Genomic DNA, 25,203 nt, shown 5'->3' with positions numbered 1-25,203 from the left:
GATACACTGGGATTTTCAGATATTTCTCTGTCATAATTCAAAAATACATTAGTTCCAAATAAGAACCACAGGGGTCAGACACAGTGTCTCATGCCACTTTTATAATCTTTTATAATTAAATAAGCCAAGTACTTTCAGAAGCCAAGGCAGGAGGCCAGGAGTTCAAGATCACCCTAAGCAACATAATGAGACACGTCTCCATTTAAAAAATTTTAATTAACTGGGCGTGGTGTTACACGCCTGTAGTCCCAGCTACTCAAGAAGCTGAGGTGAGAGGATCACTTGAGCTTAGCAGGTTGAGGCTGCAGTGAGCCGTGACTGCACCACTGCACTCCAGCCTGGGCAACAAAGCGAGACTCTGTCTAAAATACAAAACAAAACAGCAATTAAAAAAAAAATAATCGGCCGGGCGCGGTGGCTCAAGCCTGTAATCCCAGCACTTTGGGAGGCCGAGGCGGGTGGATCACGAGGTCAAGAGATCGAGACCATCCTGGTCAACATGGTGAAACCCCGTCTCTACTAAAAATACAAAAAAATTAGCTGGGCATGGTGGCATGTGCCTGTAATCCCAGCTACTCAGGAGGCTGAGGCAGGAGAATTGCCTGAACCCAGGAAGCGGAGGTTGCGGTGAGCCGAGATCACGCCATTGCACTCCAGCCTGGGTAACAAGAGCAAAACTCCGTCTCAAAAAAAAAAAAAAAAAAATCAAGAGAACCACAACGTCACTTAAAAAAAAAAAATTATTAAATAAGCCAATATGCTCCAGATACTCCTAATATACAATTAACAATAAAAAGCAACAGCACCCAGCTATGGCAGAGAACAGTTGGCCACAGTATTATTAGGTAATGCCTCAGATGTACCCAGCTCCAAAGCAGAAGTTATTGAGAAGCTTAGTTTTGCCAGAGAGACAATGTTAACACAGAAGAAGCAGTGAGAAACAAAGTGCTAAATTGTACAGTACTGACCGGTCGGGCCAAGAAAAGTTAAAAGGGGAAAGTTCTACGTGCTCTGCTGGTTGATCTAAGGGTGAGGGGCTTTGAGGACACCAGCTGGGCAGTGCTACTCCAGTGATATCTGCAGATGAACAGTGACTGCTCTGGGAGGAAATGCCAAAGTTGACGGTAAGTTTTCAGAAACTTATGTCCGAACTGGCAGCGTCATGACATTTTTATTGTCTTTTACAAAGACATCACTTACAATGGATTGGAAATACAAATGAACAAATACAAGTGGTCCTTCACCACCAAGAGCATGAGAGCCACTGAAGTGGAGGTGAGCAGTCATGCCAGGCAGGAGGAACGGCACAATGAGGATCCTGGGAGCAGAAACAGGCACTGCAGAGAGACTGCAAGGAGTGGGCTAGGGAGCAGAGAGCAGGTAATGGAGACAGCAGGTGATGGAGAAGGGAGGGCAAGGCTGGCCTTGGAAAACACTGCCAGGCAGAGGGGAAGGCGAGCAGCGAGTGTAACCACAAACTGTTTCACAAGCCGCATGTCCAAAAGCGCTTGAACACAGAAGTATTTTTAAATTGGGTCTATTTTACAGACAAAACTTGGTAGAGAATAATTTTAAAGCTGATGCAGCGCCCACCACTGAAATACCAATTACCAACGTAGTAAATGGAAAATTAGAAAATAAAAGCTGAAAACCAGTCAGCCAAACTCAGCTTCTCTGCAACAATAAAATGTCCTGAGCAAGTTTTCAAAGCACCCAAAGAAGTGAAATAACCACTCCTGTGCCCCACCGTGTCCCCGTGCTCACCGCACTGCTGGGCAACTGCCACCATCGTATAGTGGCGGATCAAGCTGGCCACGAAGGGCAGGGCACTGGGCCGCAGGTCCTTAATGACAGCAGACATGAAGGCGCCCGTCAGGGCCTGCTCAAACGTCTTCCGGGCTGGAGTGTCCTGGGCTTTGTAGCGATGTGAGATGATAACGTTGGGGATGGTTTTTTCTGTAAAGCTGAAAGACAAAATCTGATCCGGCATCACGACACCCAACTCCTGAGCTAATGACTCCACCAGGACTTCTTTTTAAATTTTTAATCTACCTACTTCCCTCTTATTCAGACAGGCCTGGGTGAGGTCATTTCTCTGCTTTAATTTCAGCAACGCCTGGACAGAGTTTCACTCTGTCGCCCAGGCTGGAGTGCAGTAGCACCATCTGGGCTCACCGCAACCTTTGCCTCCTGGGTTCAAGCGATTCTTCTGCCCCAGCCTCCCAAGTATCTGGGATTACAGGTGCCCTTCACCATACCCAGCTAATTTTTCTTGTATTTTTAGTAGAGATGGGGCTTTGCCATGTTGGCTAGGCTGGTTTTGATGGTCTCAAACTCCTGACCTCAAGTGATACATCTGCTTCAGCCTCCCAAGGTACTGGGATTACAGGCATGGGCCACTGTGCCCGGCCGTTTTGTTTAATTTTAATCTATTTATTTAAAAGACTGGGTTATTTCGTATTTTGGGTAGAGACAGAGTGCCACTGTATTGCCAAGGCTGGTCTGGAACTCCTGGGCTCAAGCGATCTACCTGACTCACCCTCCCAAAGTGCTGGGATTATAGGCATGAGCCACTGTGGCCTGGCCCTCACAGATCTTGATTTCTAATATGGTTAACAATACCTTCTCTTTTTTAATCCACGTCAGTCTCACAAGAGGCTTTTCAATTTTTTTTTTTTTTTTTTTTGAGACAAAGTCTCACTCCATCTCCAGGCTGGAGTACAGTGGTGCGATCTCAGCTCACTGCAACCTCTGTCTCCCAGGTTCAAGTGATTCTTCTGCCTCAGTCTCCCAAGTAGCTGGGACTACAGGCGTGCACCACCATGTCCAGTGAATTTTTGTATTTTTGGTGGAGATGGGGTTTCACCATGTTGGCCAGGGATGGTGTTGGTCTCCTGACCTTGTTATTTGCGTGCCTCAGCCTCCCAAAGTGCTAGGATTACAGGCATGAGCCACCCCAATTTTGGCTTTATTGAGCCATTCTACTGCATTTGTGTTTGTTTACTTTTTCTGACTTTTAACTCAAGTTTCAATGTTTGTTCTTTTCTATGCTGATTTTTAACAGCTTTCCTAAGGTATATTCATGGGCCATGGAATCGATGCATTTTAATTATACAGTTCAGTAGGTTTTAATAAGTGTGTACAGTTGTGTAAACCATCACTACAATGCAATTTTAAAACTTCACCCCAAAACATCAGTCCCCACTCCTACTCCCCAGGCAACCCCTGATCTGCAATCTGTTTTGTCTTTGCTACAAATTTCATATAAACAAAATCACGTAACAATCTTGGGTTTGTCTTCGTTTTCTTGGCATGACTTTTGAGATGACGTGTCCATGCTGGCTGAAGTGTCAGTAGCTCCCAGCTTTTCATAGCTGGGTTGTATCCATCTGCCACATTCTGTGTATTTGCCAGATGATAAAAATGCAGCTTGCAGTCTACTATGATTTAAAAATGCAGCTGGTTCCTGGTTTATTATGGTTTGCCAAGGCTATAAGTTTCCCTCTGAGTATCACTTTAGCTGCATCCCATTCACATTTGGTCACGAATTATCATTTTCTTGGCTTTTTCCTTCTCCCACCTCTGATCTTCCATAGAGAGACTTTCTGTCTGAATGAAGTTCATCCTTTAGAATGCTCTTCACTGAAGATGTGCTGGTGGCAGATTTCTATTTTTATCTGAAAACATCTTTCATCCTTATTCATGGTCAGATTGCACCAGATACATAATTTTAAGTTGGCAATTCTTTTCTTTCAGACTAAAGATTTATTCCATGGTTCAGTGGCTTTCACAGCTTCCAAGTGATCATTCATTTGAATGTCATCTTTTTGTTGTGCCATCTTTTAAGATTTTCCCTTTGTTTCTGATTTGTAGTTGTTTCACTACAATTTGCCTATGTGGATTACTTTTTATTTATCCTGCTTTGGATTCACTGAACATCTTTAATCTCTGCACTAACTTTTTCATCAGTTCTGGAAAATTCTCAGTCATTATGTCTCTCTGCTCTTTCTTCAGGGGTTCAAGTAAATAATGTTACTTCCCTCTACTCTTCATGTCTCTTACTCTCTTTATTGAATTTTCCATCTTTTTCTCTCTCTGCATGCATTCTAGATAAGTATTTGACAACTTCTTAAAGGTTCTCTAAATTTTTTGGGCAATGTTTATAGATTTCTATTTCTTGGAGATATTTTCAAGTTTCTCTTTCATTAATTTAAACATTCTAAGCATAGTTACAACCTAGTTCTGATAATCGTAACACCTGAAGCCTGTGCAGCTATTTTTGCCTTCCATTTGTTCTGCTGGCTCTTACTCATGTTGCTTTACTTCCTTGTGCATTCGGTTACCTTGACTCCTCTCTCTCTTCAACGTCCTTTAGACAACTGAGCACCTACCATATACTCAGCATCACTTCTGATGCTGTGAGAAATGTGAAAATTGACAAGAAAAATCCATCCCCTGAAACTTACAACGCAGAAAGATGGTATACATGTTCCCTCAAAAGATCATTACATTAAGGTCACGCACAGTTTCAAGAGGTAAAAGCAAGATACAGACATCATAAGAAGTATCTGGAGAAAGATCACTGCAAACTGAAAATGCAGAGGGTCCATTGGATACCTTTCAGATGCCAGCTACTGTGGACAGAATGTGAGACAAAGGGAGGGAGAAGGGACACGACCTTTGATTTCTTCACGCTTACAAACTAATAGAGGAGGTGACAAGACAATAAAGGCAGGTGACAACTGTGATGTCTTCTGATTCTCAAGCACCCAGTTCTCGTTTCCATTTTCTCTAAGGCCCCAAGAAGGAGTAGGTAGATAATATGGCACCTGCTGGACTTAAAGGAGTCTGCTCCTAGCACCAGGAAACCTGGGAGCCCCTCTGCAGCCCCAATTCCTAAAGCTGGATCCACCCAATCACAGGAAAGGAAATGGCTGACATACTTGGGGTGTGCCAGGAGCTGGTACAGTGCGTGTTTGTTGTCCTCCAGGCTCATCATGGCCACCAGGAAGCACTTGATCACTTCCCAGGCCTGCCTCCGGTAGTAGGGCTCAGTGTTGGCACTTTTCAGGCAGTCCAGAGCAGTTTCAATGGCCTATGATCAAGACACAAAGAAACTGCAGTTTGTGCTGAAATTACATGATTGTAAAAAGCTTTCACTGAAAGTATCTGCAGCACCGAGAAGACTCTTAATGCATATTTCTAGACAGGTGCCTTAACCAACTAAGCCACAGCACTAGCTTCGTGCATATTTTCTTTTGAAGAGAACATGGTGGGCCAATGCAGCCTAACAAGTATTCAGTAGGTGAAGCTTCCAAAAGAGGCAGTAGAAGTATTATGAAATAAATAACTGCGTAGTTCAAAGTAAAAAGCAAGATGGAGTTGAACAATTTCATGTTCAAATAGCCAATGGCAGATTACAGAAACTAAGTGAACTTGGAGAGCCTCTTGGGGTAGATTTGCTGGGTTAAACCAGATTCTGCCTCACCCACACACACTTATCAAGGTCCTAATAAGAATAATGAACTTTCTGCAAAGCAGACTTTGCTGTGTGTAGGTTCAAAACTGAAAGATGGCTCTCTTAAGCTTTTGCTAAACTCACTCTTTAAGTTTACATAATTTTTTTCAGAAAGCCTACATAACTACACGCACACATTTTTATTCTATTCATTCCAATGGGGTTGACTGAGATAGTGGCGAAGACAATCACACACCAAAGTAATCTGAAGCCTTTAACAGCCAAGACGTTCACCTTAACAATTACGTACATATACATCAAATAACTAGTCTTTGTTAACAATTTACCCAGACCCTGTGTGAGGAACCAGGAGAGGCTGACAACAGGGAAAGAGGCCCTCCCCTCCAGCCCTGCCAGGCTCGGAGACACACAGCGCACATTACATGACAACAGCTCCTCCCGGGATGAACTCCGGCTTGTCTGTGCTTTTCTGGGGAACTGCAGAACTGTCTGGGATCTGGTCAGTTAACAGTCATAAATGGTGATACTTTCTAAAATTTTATTTTTAAGAATCAATATAACCTATGAGCCAATTACCTGCCAAAAAGAATCAAGAACTGCCAAGGGCTCCGAAAGCAAAGAATGGTTTAACGGAAACTCACTGGTGTGTGACTTGGCCATGCTAATCTTTCCCTTTAACGATGGGCTCCTTAGCTCTGCAGGGTGTGCTACAGCCAACACCCACCTGCAGGCCAGCAGGATGTCCTGCACAGAAAAAAGGCCCTGGCAGGCACCACGGTGAGCCTCTGTAAGGGAGCCTGGATCCTTACAGTCATCTCTCACACCTTTCTGCAAAAACCTGGTTTCTTCCAGACTTCAGCTGCTTTGGAATAAAACTACTTCTAAAGGGATTTTGGTGGGGGTGGAGGGGGTGGTGGGGGGAAGCTCTTAGTCTTGTACTGAGTCAAACAGAAGACGCTTTAGCTTGCACTACTAATACTAACCTTATCATGGATGCAACTAAGCAAGCAGAATTTTATCTCAAGGAAATGACCTAGGATGTGGGAAACTACTGCGGGTACAAGGATGTTACTATTTTCGAAAAAGAATTTGAGCCATCTGATTCTCTTAGGAGGAAAGCTGCATTCATTTGCAAAGTACGTGGATAAAGGTTTGAGTTAGAGGCTGAGACTGTACCCACCCTGAGGCTGGAGAGGGAACAGTGCTTCATCAGGTGGGAGATGGGGAGGGCTGGGGATGAGGCGCAGGCTTGAGTAAGCTGGGGGGACAGGCAGAGTGAGATGATGACAGAAAACAAGTCCAGAGTGATGTTTATCTGTACTGGCATCTCCCTCCCCAATGTTTAGTTATGAACACAGAAGCCACTACATGGGCGAGCACACGTCTTCTACAGAGGTAAACAGGCCCAGTGCTACACCATGATGCAACAGGACAAGGCAGAGTTAGCCAGAGCAAAGGGAGGGAGGCCACCCAATGCTGGCTGAAGATCAGATCTGTGAGAGGCTCAGGACCCCAGCAGGCAGCCAGCTTACTGAAACGCTCAACTCATGCAGATACACTCAAAAGACTACCATCATATCCTTAAAAAAAAAAAAAAATACCCAATACATAACCACTAGATGATGTCCTGCAAAGACATGGAAACAAGTGCTGACGCCATGGGGGTAAGGGCTGGTGACGGAGTCGGGGAAAAGTCAATGTGACGATGAGATGATGCTGACACAGGACTAGGACATGGCAGCAGGCCAGACACTCCAGCAGGATGCGGGGGCACTGCCTGCTTTTCACAAAATAAAACTAGAGTCTCCAACGGGCCTAAGAGAGACCCAGGAACTGTCAGCAGTGGGATGAGAGCCAGAAATGAGACAGCATGAGCTGCATCTGGATGGAGACTGGGAGAAAGTGAGGCACTGCATGTGGTTGCAAAGAGAGGCAGGCATGGACTCTACTCAGGTTCTCAGAAAGCCTGTGGTTGTCAGAATGGATGCAGTTAACGGCGGGATGTGCTGCCATCTCCTCCTGATCACCAGGAGAGGGAGCTGCTCCGGAGTCCCAAGTTCTCAGGTGACACCCCTTCACTGGCCTCCTGGTGTTCGGAAAGTTTCCCGTGCCAACCAGGCTGATCATCTGATACATCTGGTTCTACTCAGAAACTTTCTCCACAAAACACACAGGCCTAATTAACATTTTCACAGAGACTGAAAACATAGTATCTTCACAAGGCTTAAAACGAAAGGACACTGACACAAGGCTCTAAGCTTACCTTCTCCATGGGGAGCTGGAGAGAGGCTTTACAGTCGGAAAACTCCACAGTGATGCTGGGGCCCTGAACTTCAGTCACAACATAGTGCAGCTTCTGTGACTCCTTCAGCATCTTCCTGTTACTGCCACCAAACTTACCGAGGACACGGTAGGCCACGTGGGAGATGCTGTCAGCAGGGTTGCGTAAGGTGCGCCACAGAGCCTGAAAATCAGCATGCTTTCATTAAGGTCCTCTTAAGGTAACCCCCTTCACAAGGTTTGGATGAAAACTCAAAGGGAGGCCAGGCGTAATGGCTCACACCTGCAATTCCAGCACTTTGGGAGGCCAAGGCAGGTGAATCACCTGAGGTCAGGAGTTTGAAACAAGCCCGGCCCAGAGGGCAAAATCCCATTTCTACTAAATATAAAAAAATTCGCCGGGCATAGTGGCAGGCACCTGTAATCCCAGCTACCTGGGAGGCTGAGGTAGGAGAATCACTTGAACCCAGGAGGTTTCAGTAAGCCAAGACTGAGCTACTGCACTCCAGCCTGGGCAACAGAGCAAGACTGTGTCGAAAAAAAATTCAAATTGATGAAACATTGCTTGGCAACAATCCTTCCTCCCACCTCTGTTCCTCAAACACACAGTTCTTCCTTCTTTGGGGAAACCAAGGTTATTAATTTGCATATTCTTACAAGGAAATTTTATGTCCTTATAAATAAAGTAAATGTGTAAATATAAATGTTCACCCATGCTCCTGGAATATAAACAGTAGCGTATTATAAGTGCTGCAGAGCTCCCAAGCAAGAAAACTAAGCAGTATCTTGTTTAGGCACATGCTGTATACAAGTGGGTAGGGAGGAGCATGCAGGTAGATGCGACTTAGTGGTGAGGTTCCAGTCCCGGGTGGGATGGCAACTTCTCAGGTTAAGTCTATTTATTAAGCTTTATAACTTACAAACATGGTATCAATTGTCTTGTACACTTCAAATCTTAGAACAGAAAGGGTGTTAAAGGAAAAACATGATCACAAAGGCATCTGCATTACAGGACTATTGGGAAGAAGTTAAGACCCTGTGTTTAAGAAACACGCACACTTGGCCGGGCGCGATGTGTCATGCCTGTAATCCCAGCACTCTGGGAAGCCAAGGTGAGCCAATCACAAGGTCAGGAAGCTCGAGACTAGCCTGGCTAATATAGTGAAACCTCGTCTCTACTAAAAATGTAAAAATTAGCCAGGCATGGCAGCAGGCACCTGCAGTCCCAGCTACTCAGGAGGCTGAGGCAGGAGAATCACTTGAACCTGGGAGGCAGAGGCTGAAGTGAGCCAAGATCGTATCACTGCACTCCAGCCTGGGTGACAGAGAGAGACTCCATCTCAAAAAATAAAGAAACATGCACATTCAACTATCCCTAAAAAACTGTAAATTTCTCCACATTTTTTCATCTGAATTATCAGAGGTCCTAAAAATTACTACAGTTGACTATGTAAGTCTATTTTTTTTTTTTGAGATGAAGTCTCGCTCTGTTAACCAGGCTGGAGTGCAGCGGCACAATCTTGGCTTACTGCAACTTCCGCCTCCCAGGTCCAAGCAATCTTCCCACCTCAGCCTCCTGAGTAGCTCAGCCTCCTGAGTAGGATATGGTGCCCCACCATATCCCTGGCTAATTTTTTTGTTATTTCTTTTTAGTGCAGATGAGGTTTCATTATGTTGGCCAGGCTGGTCTTGAACTCCCGACCTCAACTGATCTACCCGCCTCAGCCTCCCAAAGTGCTGGGATTACAGGTGTGAGCCACCACACCTGGCTGTAAATCTATTTTCTTAAGTCACCTTCCATAACAATGCCAAATATTCATGTCTATCAATATTCCTTAACATAAAATCTTGGTACCTTTCTCTAAACCAGGCAAAATTCCAATTTCTCTTATGTTCCTGTAGATTCAAACATGCTTCTCTTTAGTAACTGTCAGAAAGGTGGTCTAAGACCCCATGCCGAATTCACCCTCCACCTGGCCCACCCAACCCTTGGGTGTCCTTAGGAGGGGGCAGCCCTGGGAACAAGCACACTCCCACTGTGCTTTAATGGCCTCAGCTGACTGATGGGACTAGGAGAGGCTGGTCATATGCTTTTCACCTGGAGGCCTGTGGTGGTTCCTGTGGCTTTGACCCTGTGTGTGTCTCTCCTGGGCTGTATGCCTTCTCATGGATGGTGAGAAGGCCCAAGAACCACCTCCTCCTCCTCTCCCACACGCTGCTCATGCACCCTGGGTCAGGCACAGGGTCTGCCTTCTAGAACCAACACTACCATTCTAAAGGCAGACTCTCATCAATCCTCCAGGTAACCAGCAGGGACTCTGAACCACCCCTATGCCATCTTTATCATTTGTTTTTTTGAAGCAGGGTCTTGTTCTGTCACTCAGGTTGGAGTGCAGTGGTTTAATCATGGCTCACTGTAGTCTAACCTCCTGAGTTTAACTGATTCTTCCACCATAACCTCCTGAGTAGCTGGGACTACAGGCGTGCACCACCAAACCCAGCTGATTTTTTGTATTTTTAATAGAGATGGGATTTCACCATGTTGCCCAGGCTGATCTGGAACTCCTGGGCTCAAACAAGGCTCCTGCTTCAGCTTCCCGAAGTGCTGGGATTACAGGTGTGAGCCACTGCGCCTGGCCCCTATGCCATCTTCTTATAGCCTAGATGAAGCCCAAGACCTAAATCTCAGGAAGGGAGGGGAAATCTCCCAACCTCAAACTCAAGTCCTACCTGCAGTTGCTAATCTAATTTGTTGAGAGACTCCTAGGAGTAATTGAGCCTCCATCATCTAAAGCGGGCATTCTTATTCCTATCTGGGGCCAAATACCTGCTACTAAAGGGGCAGATGCTTTGAAACAGACAGCCTAATCCTCTAAAGATAACCAACCAGATCACAAATCAGTAACAGCAAAATATGAAAGAAAAACCTAACTTTAACATACGAATTTTTTTTTTTTTTTTTTTTTTGAGACAGAGTCTCGCTCTGTCACCCAGGCTGGAGTGCACTGATACAATCTGTGCTCACTGCAACCTCTGCCTCCCAGGTTCCAGCAATTCTCCTGCTCAGCCTCCTGAGTAGCTGGAACTACAGGCACCTGCCACCATGCCTGGCTAATTTTTGTATTTTTAGTAGAGACAGGACTTCACCATGTTGGCCAGGCTGGTCTTGAACTTCAGGACTCAAGTGATCCACCTGCCTCAGCCTCCCAAAGTGCTGGGATTACAGGGGTGAACCACCATGCCCGACCAACATATGAACCTTAATAAACAAAAATACAAACGTATTCAAAACAACCTCCTTTATTATCTGCTGTTTTTCCCTTCAGATAGGGTAGAGCAGATGTCTGTATCTCCCCTTTAGAGTCAATATCCCTTTACTATGCAACTGAAGATCTTTCTTGGATAGAGAGGTTCTTGCTGGAAACAACAGTGGCCATATAGTAACCCTAACAGCTGTCTTCATCAGTCATCAACTTATTAGGAATATAACCCTCGTGAAAGCTCTCTGAAAAACAGGCAATGCTGCAAAACAATGTCCATTCAATACCAACATTTCTTTACACATTTTCTTTTTCTTTTGAGACAGGGTCTGACTTTGTCACCCAAACTGGAGTACAGCGGTGCAATCACGGCCCTCTGCAGCCTCGTCCTCCCTGGGCTCAGGTGATCCTCCTGCCTGAGCCCCGAATAGCTGGGATTATAGGTGTGGGTTACTATGCTTGGCTAATTTTTGTATTTTTTTGTAGAGATGGGTTTTTACCACGTTGCCCAGGCAGGTCTCCAACTCCTAGGCTCAAGCGATCTGCCCTCTTCGGCCTCCCAAAGAACAGAGATTAGAGTCATGAAACACCAGCCTTCTTTACATAGTTCTATCCATCAAAAGACTCGCACAGACGAAGTAAGCAGAGAGTTGCATCAGTCCGTCTTGCAGAGAGCCCACCCTTGAATACAAAGAGCCCAATGCTGGCCCACTGCTTCTGGGGAAGCAGCCCAGCTAATGCCCTCACTAGTCTTACCTGCATGAGCTCTGCGCGTACCGGCTGGATATGATCATAGAGGAAGTCGGGCTGCAGGTTGTCCACACACAGCTCCAGTGTCCTGAGGCCTTGGCTGACCAACGTCTGAGACCCGTTGAGCGCAGACACCAAGGGATCCATGAGCATGGGTAGGTATGGCAAGAGCGAGCTCAGCCGCACGGGGACGGTGAGACACAGCTCCACAAAGAGGTCCTTCATGTGCTGCTTGTGCAGGCCGCTCTGCAGCATGTTCAGCCCTAGGGAAGGGGGTACAGCCATCAGAGAGGGAAGACACTCCCTGGACTCGGACCCAGGTTAAACGCATAAAAGAACTGCCCCTCCTTCTCGCATGCATGCCAGCACGACTGCAGGGAGACCTCTGCACCCCCAGACTCCACCCTGTAACATCTGTCCCATAACTGCGTCCATGACCCTTTCTGAGTGGCAACAACAGGCCGAATGTAACTGTTATAAATTATAATCATAGCATTATATCCTTTTAATATTCTAAGTTATTTTAAATTACGTTGTACTATCAGGCTTCCAGTAAACCACAGATGAGGTCTATTCTCTGAAAAGTTTTCAAGACTACTTTTTTGCATATTATAAATGCAAAGGAGCCTCCTCCTGATAAATTCCACCTTCCCCACCACTCATGAGGACAGTCAAAGATTTACTGAGCCGGTTCCTAATTGAGATAGTCCCACTGAGAGCCAAGACTAGCTAGAAAGAGAAAGTCATATGGCAGTGAACCCAAGGCAAGGCATGTCCTGCGCAGCATGGGCAGGCAGGATGAAGGACAAGAACTCAGGAAGAAGAGAAGTCATCAGGGATGGCCTCACGGGGCACCAAAACCAGGTCCCAAATCCAAAGGATAAGGAGGATGGAAGAGGGCAAGGCGCCGAGTTCCCAGGACAGGATCAGCTTGAATGAGACCAGGAGGGAGGAACACGCTTGGGGGCAGCTGAGAGCACAGGAGGAAATCAGACTGCACAGAACAGGAGCTTGGGTCAGGAATGACCAGAGATAGGGTTAAATGTGGATACAAAGCCAGCTTGTGGGCCCCTCCCATGGTGGATTCACTGCCATTTCAGTCAAGAGATTCAAGGATGTCCCAGCTGCCTCCTGGGTATCCTGTCACTTCTCTAAGGAAGTTAAGGAAATACGTGGAAGGGTCAATCCCTTGTCAAGAGCTCACCTTGCCAAGAAGTGTAACGAATTCCTGGGACAGTGTTTCCAATCAGCTTACACCCCATAAGCATTCAACGAACCCAGATCCCCGTCAACTACGTACCTTGAGAGCATTCCTAATTATACAGGAATTACAGGATTCTGGCTATGCAAATCAGAAGCTAAATGAAAATATAAACTAACTGTAAGTCAACTTTGTCATGTGCTTTTTCTTTTTTTGTTCTGATTCTCTATTCATCTAGAGATCCTTGATCTTCCTAAACCACTAGAAACCACTTTCTAGACTTGCTTACCAAACACTATAAAAATGCCACCAACCCCTAACCAGGACAACTAAAACCTAAATCCCATTCAACGCTGAGGAGGGAGGGGAAGAGCCCAGCCCTGAAGAGAACGCCCTTCAAAGTCCCAATGGGGGACCAGGGCGGTGGGGGGTTGGGAGAGGGCAATGTGCCACATGCCATACCAGCAACCATGACCCTCACCAGTTACAGAGGATAAAGCCCAGCAATGAGGGTGGCTACACACATGACTAAATGGCACACAAGACTACAAGGAAACCAAAGTCAGTGCTCTGACCTTGCAGAAGGTTTGGAAGGAGAGGCAAGAACTCCTGATACAAGAGATCGTGGCTACCTCCACCAATAGAGCGAAACAGCGCCCGGAGCAGCAAGAAGTAGTTGTAGGGTTCCTTGGCGGTCTGTGCGAGCTCCATGGAGCTGTTCACAATCTTGTGCAAGTGAGGCTGCAGGTGGAGAAGACACAGATGAGTTCATACCCTCCAGACTCTGAAGTGTCACCGAGAGCAATGCAAGGCAATTGTGATGTCTTTACTCCAAAGCGAAAAACCAAACAAGCACATTCTAATCTTTACTTGACTCCAAATAGTTTACCTTAAACTTTATGTTGGTATCCGTAACAAATGAAATGCAAAAAGTAACCTACAGGGGCTGTGTGTGGTGGTTCCTGCCTGTAATGCTAGCACTTTGGGAGGCCAAGGCGGGCAGGATCACCTGAGGTCAGGAGTGAGACCAGTTTGGCCAAGACAGTGAAGCCACGTCTATACTAAAAATACAAAATTAGCAGGGCATGGTGGTGCACACCCGTAATCCCAGCTACTCGGGAGGCTGAGGCAGGAGTATCACTGGAGCCCAGGAGGTGGAGACTGCAGTGAGCCAAGATCATGCCACTGCACTCCAGCTTGGCTGACAAGAGTGAAATTCTGCCTTAAAAAAAAAAAAAAGTAACCTACAGGAACTGAAACCGGACTACCAATCAAATAAGATGTATGCAAAATGTAAAAAACATCTCAAAAGATTACAGGGTTTTGGAAAACTGAAAAATTTTTCATATAAATTCTTCTTTTAAAAAAACCACTCTACTAGATCACAGGAGCTTTAATCAACATTTTAAACCCTATTAACTTTTTATTTTGTACTCAAATCCTGGTTTTGACATGTCACAGGCTAAGTTTCACATGAAATTTTTTTGCATGTATATTTAAGTAACTATAAACTGTTGGTATAGTCACTGATACAATTCCAAATTTATTATGGTATATGACATGATATATTTATTTTACAAAACTACATGTATTATTCTGGACAAAAAGTTATGTGAAAATTGTTCCTTGAATTTTTTTTTGAACAACATTCCAACATTCCTTTTTTTTTATTTTGAGATAGGGTCTCACTTTGTCTCCCAGGATGGAGGACAGTGGCACAATCTCATCACTGCAATCTCCGCCTCCCAGTTTCAAGCAATTTTCCTCCCTCAGCCTCCCCAGTAGCTGGAATTACAGGCATGTGCCCCCTCACCCAGCTAATGTTTTTCTATTTTTAGTAGAAATGGAGTCTCACCATGTTGACCAGGCTGGTCTTGAACTCCTGACCTCAGGTGATCTGCCCACCTTGGCCGCCTTAAGTGCTGGGATTACAGGGGTGAGCCACCACACGGCCACATTCCAACATTCTAACATTAGGTTTGTCCTGATAGGTTTTAACCTGGGCTTTTTGTTGTTGTTTTGCATGGTAATATCTAATGCTGGCAAAAAAATGAATTATTTGAGGATAATGAATTATGCGGACAATGGTTATAATTAAATACTTTATATCTTTAAATTTAAAAATAAGTATTTTCCCTTTTTTTTCGGAGACAGGATCTCCCTCTATCACCCAGGCTGAAGTGCACTGCAGCCTCGACCTCCTGAGCTCATTCAAACGATCGTTCTTCAGCCTCCTGAGTAGCTGGGACTACAGTTGCACACAACTACATCCAACTGATTTTTTTTTTTTGAGGCGGAGTTTCGCTCTTGTTACCCAGGCTGGAGCGCAATGGCGTGATCTCGGCTCACTGCAACCTCCGCCTCCTGGGTTCAGCCAATTCTCCTGCCTCAGCCTCCTGAGTAGCTGGGATTACAGACACGCACCACCATGCCCAGCTAATTTTTTGTATTTTTAGTAGAGACGGGATTTCACCATGTTGACCAGGATGGTCTTGATCTCTTGATCTCGTGATCCACCCGTCTTGGCCTCCCAAAGTGCTGGGATTACAGGCTTGAGCCACTGCGCCCAGCCCCAACTGATTTTTTTAAAATTAATTTTGTAGAGAAAGGATCTCACTATGCTGCCCAGACTGGTCTTGAAGCCTTGGGCTCAAGCAATCCTCCTGCCTCAGCTTCCCAGAGTGCTAGGATTATAAGATTATAGGCATGAGCTACCAGAGCTACCAAGGCTTGGGCAGTATTCTCCTTCTATTAACACAGAAGTTAAGACTGTTCACAAGTGATTATTACAGAACTGCAAAAAGAAAACAAGGAAAGCACCTTGTGAAAGCACAGGCTACTGGAGCTGTCTCACCATCTGCGCAATTACTCCAAATGAACACATCTTGTTTACAACTTCAAATTTTCCCCTGTGAGAAAACATCTCTTTTGACACGTTCAATTTTCATAGAAATTAAGATGTTTTGCCATAAGAGGGAGTGTATTTTTATAAGGTTTTTATTCTACCACTTGCTGCTTTTGGTGAGTGATGTAACCAGGGATAGGTTTTACCCATTTGCTAGACTCAAATGACAGATGAGATCCTATTATATAGGATTAGCCATCTATGAAAATGGATGACGAGACACTTTCGTCTTAATAAAGAAGCACAGACTGATCAGAATTCTTAATTTAAAGGGGAAAAAGAAACAAACGATCCTGAAACGTGTCGCTTTCATATTACCAAGACTGTAAACAGAGAAGACACAAAACTTGAGCGACGGCTGGGCGAGGTGGCTCACACCTGTAATCCCAGCACTTTGGGAAGCCAAGGCAGGTAGATCACAAGGTCAGGAGTTTGAGACCAGCCTGGCTAACATGCTGAAAACCCACCTCTACTAAAATACAAAAATTAGCCAAGCGTGGTGGCATGCACCTATAATCCCAGCTACTTGGGAAGCGGAGGCAAGAGAATTGCTTGAACCTGGGAGGCGAAGGTTGCAGTGAGCCAAGATAGCACCACTGCACTCCAGCCTGGGTGACAGACTCAAAAAGAAAAAAAAAAAAACAAAACCCAAAAAACAAAAACAAAACCTGAGTTAAATGGACAACTGTCAATGTAACTGTAACCGCAGCACCAGTTCAAACTGGTTCAGCTTCATCTGAGTTTATTTCAGTTCCCACAGACTCCAAGGCTGCAAGTGGCAAGCATGTTCAGGTGAACCAGGCACGTGTGATTAGTGACCCTGGGGCTGGCTGGAAGGAAAAGTTAACCACAGATGGAACCCAAGTACCTGGACCAAACCAAGAAACAAGGAGGGCCCCATTTGGTTGCAATAGGAACTTTAGACCCAGTACTGTCTCTCTGCAGAGCTCAATCATTTTTCCATCTCCCTCACAGTTACTCATCCTAGAAAACCCGCCCTGAAACCACAGCTCTGGGACACAGATTTTAATGTGGTTTCCTGTGCCCTTGTCAACTGACCTTGCAATAAAGATTTTTTTTTCCCCCTGAAAAGCTGGTACCATGGTATTGGCTTCAATATGCATCTGGGAGTGAGACCATTGCTTGGAAACATAATCAGAACTGTCACAACGTATTTGAGAGGTATATGAAGACATTTTTCCCTTGTAGTTTGTTTATCTGCATCACTGAATTTTTTAAAAATAGGAACAATCTGCTATTTTATTTGTGTAATCCAAAAAAAAAAATTAAGTTTAAAAGAGAAAATCAGTGGTGTCGATACTAGTAACACTACACTCGCTAGCCACAGAGTTCTGAATTTTTCCAAGTTATGAGACAGATAAATTAGGCACTGCTTAGAAATACATGGAATGTTTTCACACTTGGCAAATATTTACTATTTCAAAGAGCACTTTATAAAGAGTCACTACAGTTTCTGTTTAAAAGTGAAAATAAGAATTAAAAAAAAAAAAAAAAAAAAAACCTCAACCAGGCACAGTGTCAAGTGCCTATAGTCCCAGCAACTGGGGAGGCTAAGGCAGCAGGACTGCTTGAGTCCAGAAGGCTGACCAGACTGGGCAACACAGTGAGGCCGTCTCTAACAAGAGCAAAACCCTGAACAGAAGCACTACTTAGATTAAATGGACTTTACCTTCAGCATTTGTTCATTTTCAGCTGCGAAGAGGGAGACAGAGCCAAAGACCAGCTTAAACAGCTTGAGGTACAGGTTGGAGAGCTCCACATTGGAGCCCATTTCTGGCAGGCGATCAAGGAGATACTCCACCAGAATCGTAGCAAACAAAGCAGAGGTAGTAGGATTTGCCAAGAAGGAATTGGCAACAATCTGTCAAAACAAGAAACGCATGTGACAAAATTAATCCCTTCCCTAAAACAGCTTTAAGACAGAGGTGAGCTTTCCAAAAACATAAAATCGAAACTGTATCACACACTCCAAGAAATTTAATTATCCACCAAAGGAAAAAGATGGAATGGGTGTACTGAGCACTGAGCAGGACAGTTCACTTCAATGACATAATCTGTCATTTCATTCTCATCAACAAATACGAAGGACTACATTTAACACAATTTTTTTTTTTGACACTTTGAGACAGGGTCTTGCTCTATCACCCAGGCTGGAGTGCAGTGATTTGATCTCAGCTCACTGCAGCCTCAATCTCCTGGGCTCAAATAATCCTCCTGCCTCAACCTCCTGAGTAACTGGGACTACAGGGATCTGCCACCACACCCGGCTAATTTTGTATATTTTCTAGAGACTGGGTTTCACCATTGCTGCCCAGGCTGATCTTGAACTCTCAGGCCTAAGCAATCCTTGGCCTCCTAAAGTGCTGCGATGACAGGCATGAGCTATCGCACCTAGCCCACGTATTTATTTCTACTAATGAAAGGAACTGATTCAAAGCATCTGAATCTTTTAAAAATTGTTTCAAGGCCGGGTGTGGTGGCTCATGCCTGTAATCCCAGAACTTTAGGAAGCTGAGGCAGGCAGATCACCTGAGGTCAGGAGTTCGAGACTAGTTTGACTAACATGGAGAAACCCTGTCTCTACTAAAAATACAAAATTAGAGGGCGTGGTGGTGCATGCCTGTAATCCCAGCTACTCAGGAGGCTGAGGCAGGAGAACTGCTTGAACCCAAGAGGCAGAGGTTGCAGTGAGCTAAGATTGGGCCACTGCACTCTAGCCTGGGCAACAAGAGCGAAACTCTGTCTCAAAAAAAAAAAAGAAAAGAACAAAATTGTTTCAAGACATTATGGCCTAACATTTCTTTAAATTTTTCTCCATTAAGCACATCCTTGGCTACATTGTTTTTAAAATGTTCAAGATAAATGAAAAAGTACTTAAGACATAAACAATTGGAAACTTACTTAATGTTCAAATAACACTTAAAAAGGAGTTTTATACCTGAAGAGCATAATTTTTTGATATTCTCTCCACCATATAAGGGACTGTAGTTTGGAAGATTTCTTTGAACGTTAAGGGGTTCATCATTGTGAACACGCCAGCGAAGTGCTCCAATACCTCCTTCTCTTCTTTCATTCTCACAGTCTGACAGTTGGCCACTCGAATATACGTTTGTCCATTTCCTGCTATCTGGACCTAATACAGGGGAGAAAAGCCACCCCTGAGCATTAAAACTGAGCCTCTCTGAATATATTTCATTACATAACCAGATCACTTACATACTTAAAATAGAGCACTTAAATTAGATAATAAACGGCCCCCTCCGAAATCTTTTAAATTCTTTCTCCCCTTAATTTTGGAATTAAAAAAACAAAACAAACAAAAAAACCTGTAGATGTTCAGACCATGAAAAATATTCATAAGCTAAGTCTTATATTTCTATTGCATTCCGTTTACATCATCTGCCCCACAAAAGGCACACATTTGGTCTCTTATAAATAAGAATTCCCACATAAATGCAGTGCTATGTTGTAGAACAAAGCACATCGGAGTATACGAGCACTGTGGACCACCCAGATACTAACAGCTCTCACTGCCACCCCATCACTAGCACCTCTAGTACTAAGAGGTACTTTCCACGTGGGAAAGCCTTGCTGGAGGGCACTTCCTTACCTGATAAATATCTAAAGCTTGCATTGCATACTTCACAAGTTTGATGTAAATTTGTGTCTCTTTGGGTTGTAACTGCTTGTTGGGAATGAACTGAGCTTCTGGAAATGAGAGAGCATATTAAGTTAACTTGAATAAAACTCCCTTTATGAAAAGTATTGTCTACATAATTGAAGAGCAGAATTACCACCAGGTGCTTTGCACGATGTTATGCCCCATGTGATTGTCTTGACACCACACACCAAGGTTTTGACCAAACTTCGACAGTCTGTGACTTGGAATGTCTGCTTGTCTTCCTTGTCCTTTTCTCCTTGCTTCTCAAAGGGAGGTACAGGGGCCGGGGTCACTGGGGTCGCAGGTGGAGGTGGCGGTGGGGGTGGAGCTGGGGCAGGAACGGGGGCTGGGGAGGGAGCAGGGCCGGGAGCTGCAGGGGCAGTGGGCACCCCAGGCAGAGTTGCTTCCACAGCTCCAAGTTCTGACTGAGGCTTGCACTTCTTAAAAATGGCAGAGAGTTGGTAGCGGGCAATGGTGTGGAATTTGAGAACAAAAACCTAAAGGGAAAAGAAATTTGAGGGGGAAGACAGAATTATTCCTCTTAGATAGGCCAAACAAATACTGCTCAGATCACAGTAAAATAAGATGGGACTAACACCCGTTGCCAAACTCATGTTGCTTGTTTCATGAGGCTGGTGTCAAAGGAACTGTGGCTTTTGCCATTACTTTCAATAAAACTGCAATTACTTTCAAACCAACCCAACAAAACTGGTGGAAGGCTGGTAACATGTGGGTACCTCCTTTGTGCCAGGTATAGAAAAAGAAAAGTGCTGGTTACTCCCAACACCACCTCCGTTTTGCATGTGCAGAGTCGGGCTCAGGAAGGCTGAATGACTGGCCTGACAGGCAGGGCCTGGATTTCACCCAGGACTGCAGACCTCGTCTGCCTGGGACACTGCCAGCACCCCCAGGGCTCAGGTATCATATCCCTCACACTCTGGGTGTCTCCCCAGAGATGTCCTTGGCCAGTCTGGCACCTGGCCACTATGCCCCCAGAAAATAACTCTGCTAATTACTTGCCAGGAAGTGTGCTAAGAGCTTTCAAGCGCCATCTGATTTAACTCTCACAGTGATCTAGGAGGCAGATATCACCAACCCAGGTGAAAAGATGAAAAAACTGGTGCAAAGAAGTGAAGCATGTGGGGAGCCTGAGTCTGAGCCTAGGTGGTTTAACTCTTGGGATCGAGCCTGGCAATCAAGCCGCCCCTGCAGCACTGGTTCAAGTTTAGCCACAAGCCAGGTACAGTGGCTCCTGCCTAGAATCCCAGCACTTTGGGAGGCTGAGGTGGGAGGACCACTTGAGGCCATAGTTCACGACCAGCCTGGCCAACATGGCAAAACCCTGTCTCTACTACAATACAAAAGGTTAGCTGGGCGTGACAGTGCATGCCTTAATCCCAGCTACTTGGGAGGCTGAGGCATGAGAATCGCTTGAACCCAGGAGGCAGAGGTTGCAGTGAGCTGAGATCGAACCACTGCACTCCAGCCTAGGCAACAGAGCAAGGCTCTTTCACACACACACACACACACACACACACACACACAAAAAAAAAAAAAAAAAAAAAAAAAAAGTTTAGCTACAAACAGGATAGAGGGCAAGGTGATAAAACTCTTGGAAGAGCTGGTACCTCCAGCATCCGCATCAGGACGTCTCTCCCGTTGCCGCTCTCCTGCTCGCTCTTGGAGCGGATACAGTCCACCAGGTTCAGCAGGAGCTTACAGGACATGGTCTGGATGCTGCTAGGAAGGGACTCATCATCGATGTTCTTGGCGAAGAGCTGGACGGCGAGGGAGAGGTCGCTGAGGGGCAGGTGCTGGCGGACGTGGTGCACGAGGTCGGCCAGTGTGCTGTAGGCGAGGGGCCTGCAGGCAGAGACCTCCACTAGTGCTCATTCTAGTGCTCATGCCTGCTGCAGCAGGCCATCAGTGACATCACCCTCTGCCCCAGGAACACCACTACTGGCACGGCAGTTACATGGCCCATTTCCCCCACATTACTCTCTCCCAGATACATGATGGAAGGGAGTTCGAGCTAAGTTTTGTATTGATGCCTCCATCTTTACCATCTAAGCTAAAAGGTTAACTTTGTGCATATCATAAAGTTGCTAACAGATGTTGGCACATACAGCTAACCCAAGAAGGAATATTGCCAGCTCGATCATGCACTGAATGGGATTTGTTGCATGAAAATAAATAGGACAGGTCAATCAATCTTTACATATGGATGACCGCTTTACAGAGACACATTGAGAATTTTCAGGCTACAAGTTCTTTCCCGAACTACAACACGTGAACACTAGCCATGGGACACCTCAGCAACCCATGCAGAGCTACTGCTCTCAGGAAGCTTACTTACACAGAGGAACACACAAGTAAAGAAAGAAACTACACAAGTTAGTAAGTGCTAGGGGAGATGTGAAAATGGTACATGAGAAAGATGAGTGGGCGAGCTATTCTTAAACAGGGTGCTAGGGAAGGTTCCTTTGAGGTGGCACTGAAGCTAAGATCTTAAGGACAGAAAAGGACCATAAAGCAAAAATCCACAGCAATTTCCAGATGGAAGAAACAGGAAAGATAAAGGCCCAGAGATAGTAACTGCCTGAAGTAGCCAAGAAGGTATAGTGACTGGCATGGCTGCAGCAGGTCAGGAAGGGCAGCTGTAGGGGCCAGCATGGCTGCAGCAGGTCAGGAAGGACAGCTGTAGGGGTCAGCATGGCTGCAGCAGGTCAGGAAGGACAGCTGTAGGGGTCAGCATGGCTGCAGCAGGTCAGGAAGGGCAGCTGTAGGGGCCAGCATGGCTGCAGCAGGTCAGGAAGGACAGCTGTAGGGGTCAGCATGGCTGCAGCAGGTCAGGGAGGGCAGCTGTAGGGGCCAGCATGGCTGCAGCAGGTCAGGGAGGGCAGCTGTAGGGGCCAGCATGGCTGCAGCAGGTCAGGGAGGGCAGCTGTAGGGGCCAGCATGGCTGCAGCAGGTCAGGGAGGGCAGCTGTAGGGGCCAGTGTGCTGTAGCAGGTTGGGGAGGGCAGCTGCAGGGGCTGGTGTGGCTGCAACAACTCGAGGAGGAAGGACCAACACAAGATGCAGAACAGGCGGGCAGAGCCAAATCATGTGGAGACTCAAATGCTACCATCATGAGTTTGGGCTTCGTCTAAGCACAACAGAAAGCCACAGGAGGGCTTCAAGCAGGAGTAACATAATCTAACATCCAATTCCAGCCAGGTTCAACCCCAAGTTACAAAAAATGTCTTGATGTTTTATAACAACATTGTCTAAGAAAACAGTGAGAAAACTGTATCATATTCAAAGGATCCTGAACATTTTTCAAAAGATCCATGAGATACCTTCCTTATTGGAAGCAAAATATGACAAATATTGATTCATTTTTATAATGTAAAGATGATTAAATGTTTATTTTATGCTTTAGAAACAGAAACCACTATCACAACTACATTTTTTTTAAGTGTAAGAAACAAAGATTATACAGACCCATACATTAAGATATTAGCAACACTACTCCATCTCTCTGTGCAGAACCAAAAGGTTTTCTTCCCTTCTGTCTTCCTGGTGGGTTATCAAATATTCTTTTTTTTTTTTTTTTAACAAAAAAGATGCATTACATAAAGAGCAAAAAACACTAAGAAGTCAGATAGTTTTACCTAAAATTTAAATCAAGATGATTCCTCTGATTTCTTCCTTTAAGCTAAAGCACAAAAAATCATCTAAGAGCTTTACAAAAATCCTGCAATGCTTGGCCGGGCACTGTGGCTTACACCTGTAATCCCAGCACTTTGGGAGGCTGAGGCAGGGAGAATTGCATGAACCCATGAGGCAGAGGTTGCAGTAAGCGGAGATTGCACCATTGCACTCCAGCCTGGGCAACAGTTGAAGACTTTGTCTCACACACACACACACACACACACACACACACACACACAAATCCTGCAATTCAAACAGGTGTGTCAAGGCCTAACAGTCTGCATTCACTGAAACACTTGTAACATTAAGTGCCAGTAACCGACGCACCCGGCATTTAACCAACCAGGTATCACTGATTTAATCTCATACCTTAAAGTCTCCCGGGCAGTATATCCTGAGCCAATTAGTATGGATTCATCAAACAGCTTGTCCATGCAAGGAATGAACTCTAGAAGACAAATACCCATTGCACAGATCACTAACAAAACCAACTACACATTAAATTACTTCACAGTGTTTTCACAGGAGCCAGCCCGCAGTCTGATGTGCAATCCAGGTCTGAAAAGGGACAGAGAGGAGACCAGAAAGGCACAAGTGCTATTTCAGCCTAATACAACAGCTCTGCTGAAACACACCAACCACCTGCTATCAAAATACAGTCAGGGTCACATTCAAGGTCAGAGATCGGATTAAGAATAAATCAGCTTGGTGTCCCTGGCAGAGACCGCATCTCTAATACTTAACTGTGGGCACATCCCACCAACCTTAAACACCACCACCACCCTACCAACCAGTTTGGAGAAGGGAAGGGGATCTCCTAAACGCCCTAAATGCCCCTTTACTACCCTGAAGCATTGTCAAGACCTAAGGATATTTAGCTATGTAAATTACAAAAGTCTAGGCATTTTTACAATGTTCTCATAGGCATGAGTCCCAGGTTACGGTTCCTAATTCCCTAGATGACGCTAACCAGAATCCCCCCAGGGTTCCTCTCTTGCTCTATTCCTGTAGGTGGAACCACCCGTAAACTTACTCTCTGCGCCCTTGCAGGCCTGAACCTAACCAGGGTTCTACAGAAACAGCTGGTCGCCACTCAGGGATAATTCAGGCCCTGAGGATGTGCAGACAGGGATAGTGACAGCACATCCACCCTTCCCTTGGGGAGCTCTATTAATACAATCATCCCAAAGGATGTTTAGGCTCTGGAATAAGCTTGACATAAAGCTAGCTGCACTAAGTCAAATAAAGTACATTTTATAGCTAATAGTTATTTAGGGTCAAAGGCATAAAAGAAATGCAGGCGGTCAGGCACGGTGGCTCATGCCTGTAATCCCAGCACTCTGGGGGGCTGAGGCAGGCAGATCACGAGCTCAGGAGTTCAAGAGCTGCCTGGCCAGCATGGTGAAATCCCATCTCTACTAAAAATACAAAAAATCAGCCGGGCATAGTGGTGCATGCCCATAGTCCCAGCTGCTTAGGAGGCTGAGGCAGGAGAATTACTTGAACCCAGTAGGCAGAGGCTGCAGTGAGCCAAGCCGAGATTGTGCCATTGCACTGCAGCCTGGGCAATAGAGGGAGACTCTGTCACCAAAAAAAAAAAAAAAAAAAAAAAGAAACGCAGACACTGAAATGTGCAAGATGCACATCTCTGGGTAACTCCACAGCCAGGCAGCACATGGAGGAGCAGCCAAACGGAAGCAGCGACAAGCAGGCCCTTCTGAGGTGACAGGACGCAACAGTCCATGAAGGCTGCAGTGAGGTGGCCAAAACAAAGGAGGCACAGAGGGGTGCGAGGGGCTTGGCCGTGACGTGGAGAACTTGCTGGAGGAGGTGGGAACAACCCCAGCAGAGGGAGGAGTGATGGGAGACTGAATTGTATGCCCACTGCTTTCCAGATCCTCTCCATGACCCAGAATCAGAATCTCTAGGAAAATGCGCAACTTGTTAAACT

At 45.5% G+C, this 25,203-nt stretch overlaps 1 protein-coding gene across 13 annotated transcripts in view; it reads right to left on the bottom strand.

The window, feature by feature from the left end:
* Window positions 1-25,203, bottom strand: part of TRRAP (transformation/transcription domain associated protein) — a 133,079-nt gene that overhangs the window by 83,853 nt on the left and 24,023 nt on the right. For all 13 annotated transcript variants that reach the window (XM_074390428.1, XM_074390423.1, XM_074390419.1 and 10 more), the window contains exons 13-23: window positions 23,622-23,700; window positions 21,186-21,420; window positions 19,691-20,054; window positions 19,507-19,604; window positions 18,835-19,029; window positions 17,566-17,757; window positions 13,546-13,711; window positions 11,776-12,032; window positions 7,743-7,943; window positions 4,944-5,095; window positions 1,765-1,964 (exon numbers count right to left, since the gene is read on the bottom strand). In XM_074390428.1, the coding sequence (XP_074246529.1) occupies window positions 1,765-1,964; window positions 4,944-5,095; window positions 7,743-7,943; window positions 11,776-12,032; window positions 13,546-13,711; window positions 17,566-17,757; window positions 18,835-19,029; window positions 19,507-19,604; window positions 19,691-20,054; window positions 21,186-21,420; window positions 23,622-23,700 (2,139 nt within the window). The remainder of the gene's footprint in view (window positions 1-1,764; window positions 1,965-4,943; window positions 5,096-7,742; window positions 7,944-11,775; window positions 12,033-13,545; window positions 13,712-17,565; window positions 17,758-18,834; window positions 19,030-19,506; window positions 19,605-19,690; window positions 20,055-21,185; window positions 21,421-23,621; window positions 23,701-25,203) is intronic.

This window comes from Saimiri boliviensis, chromosome 20 (assembly GCF_048565385.1).
Source record: "Saimiri boliviensis isolate mSaiBol1 chromosome 20, mSaiBol1.pri, whole genome shotgun sequence".
Lineage (NCBI taxonomy): Eukaryota > Metazoa > Chordata > Mammalia > Primates > Cebidae > Saimiri > Saimiri boliviensis.
This window is presented reverse-complemented; position numbering and strand designations above follow the sequence as displayed.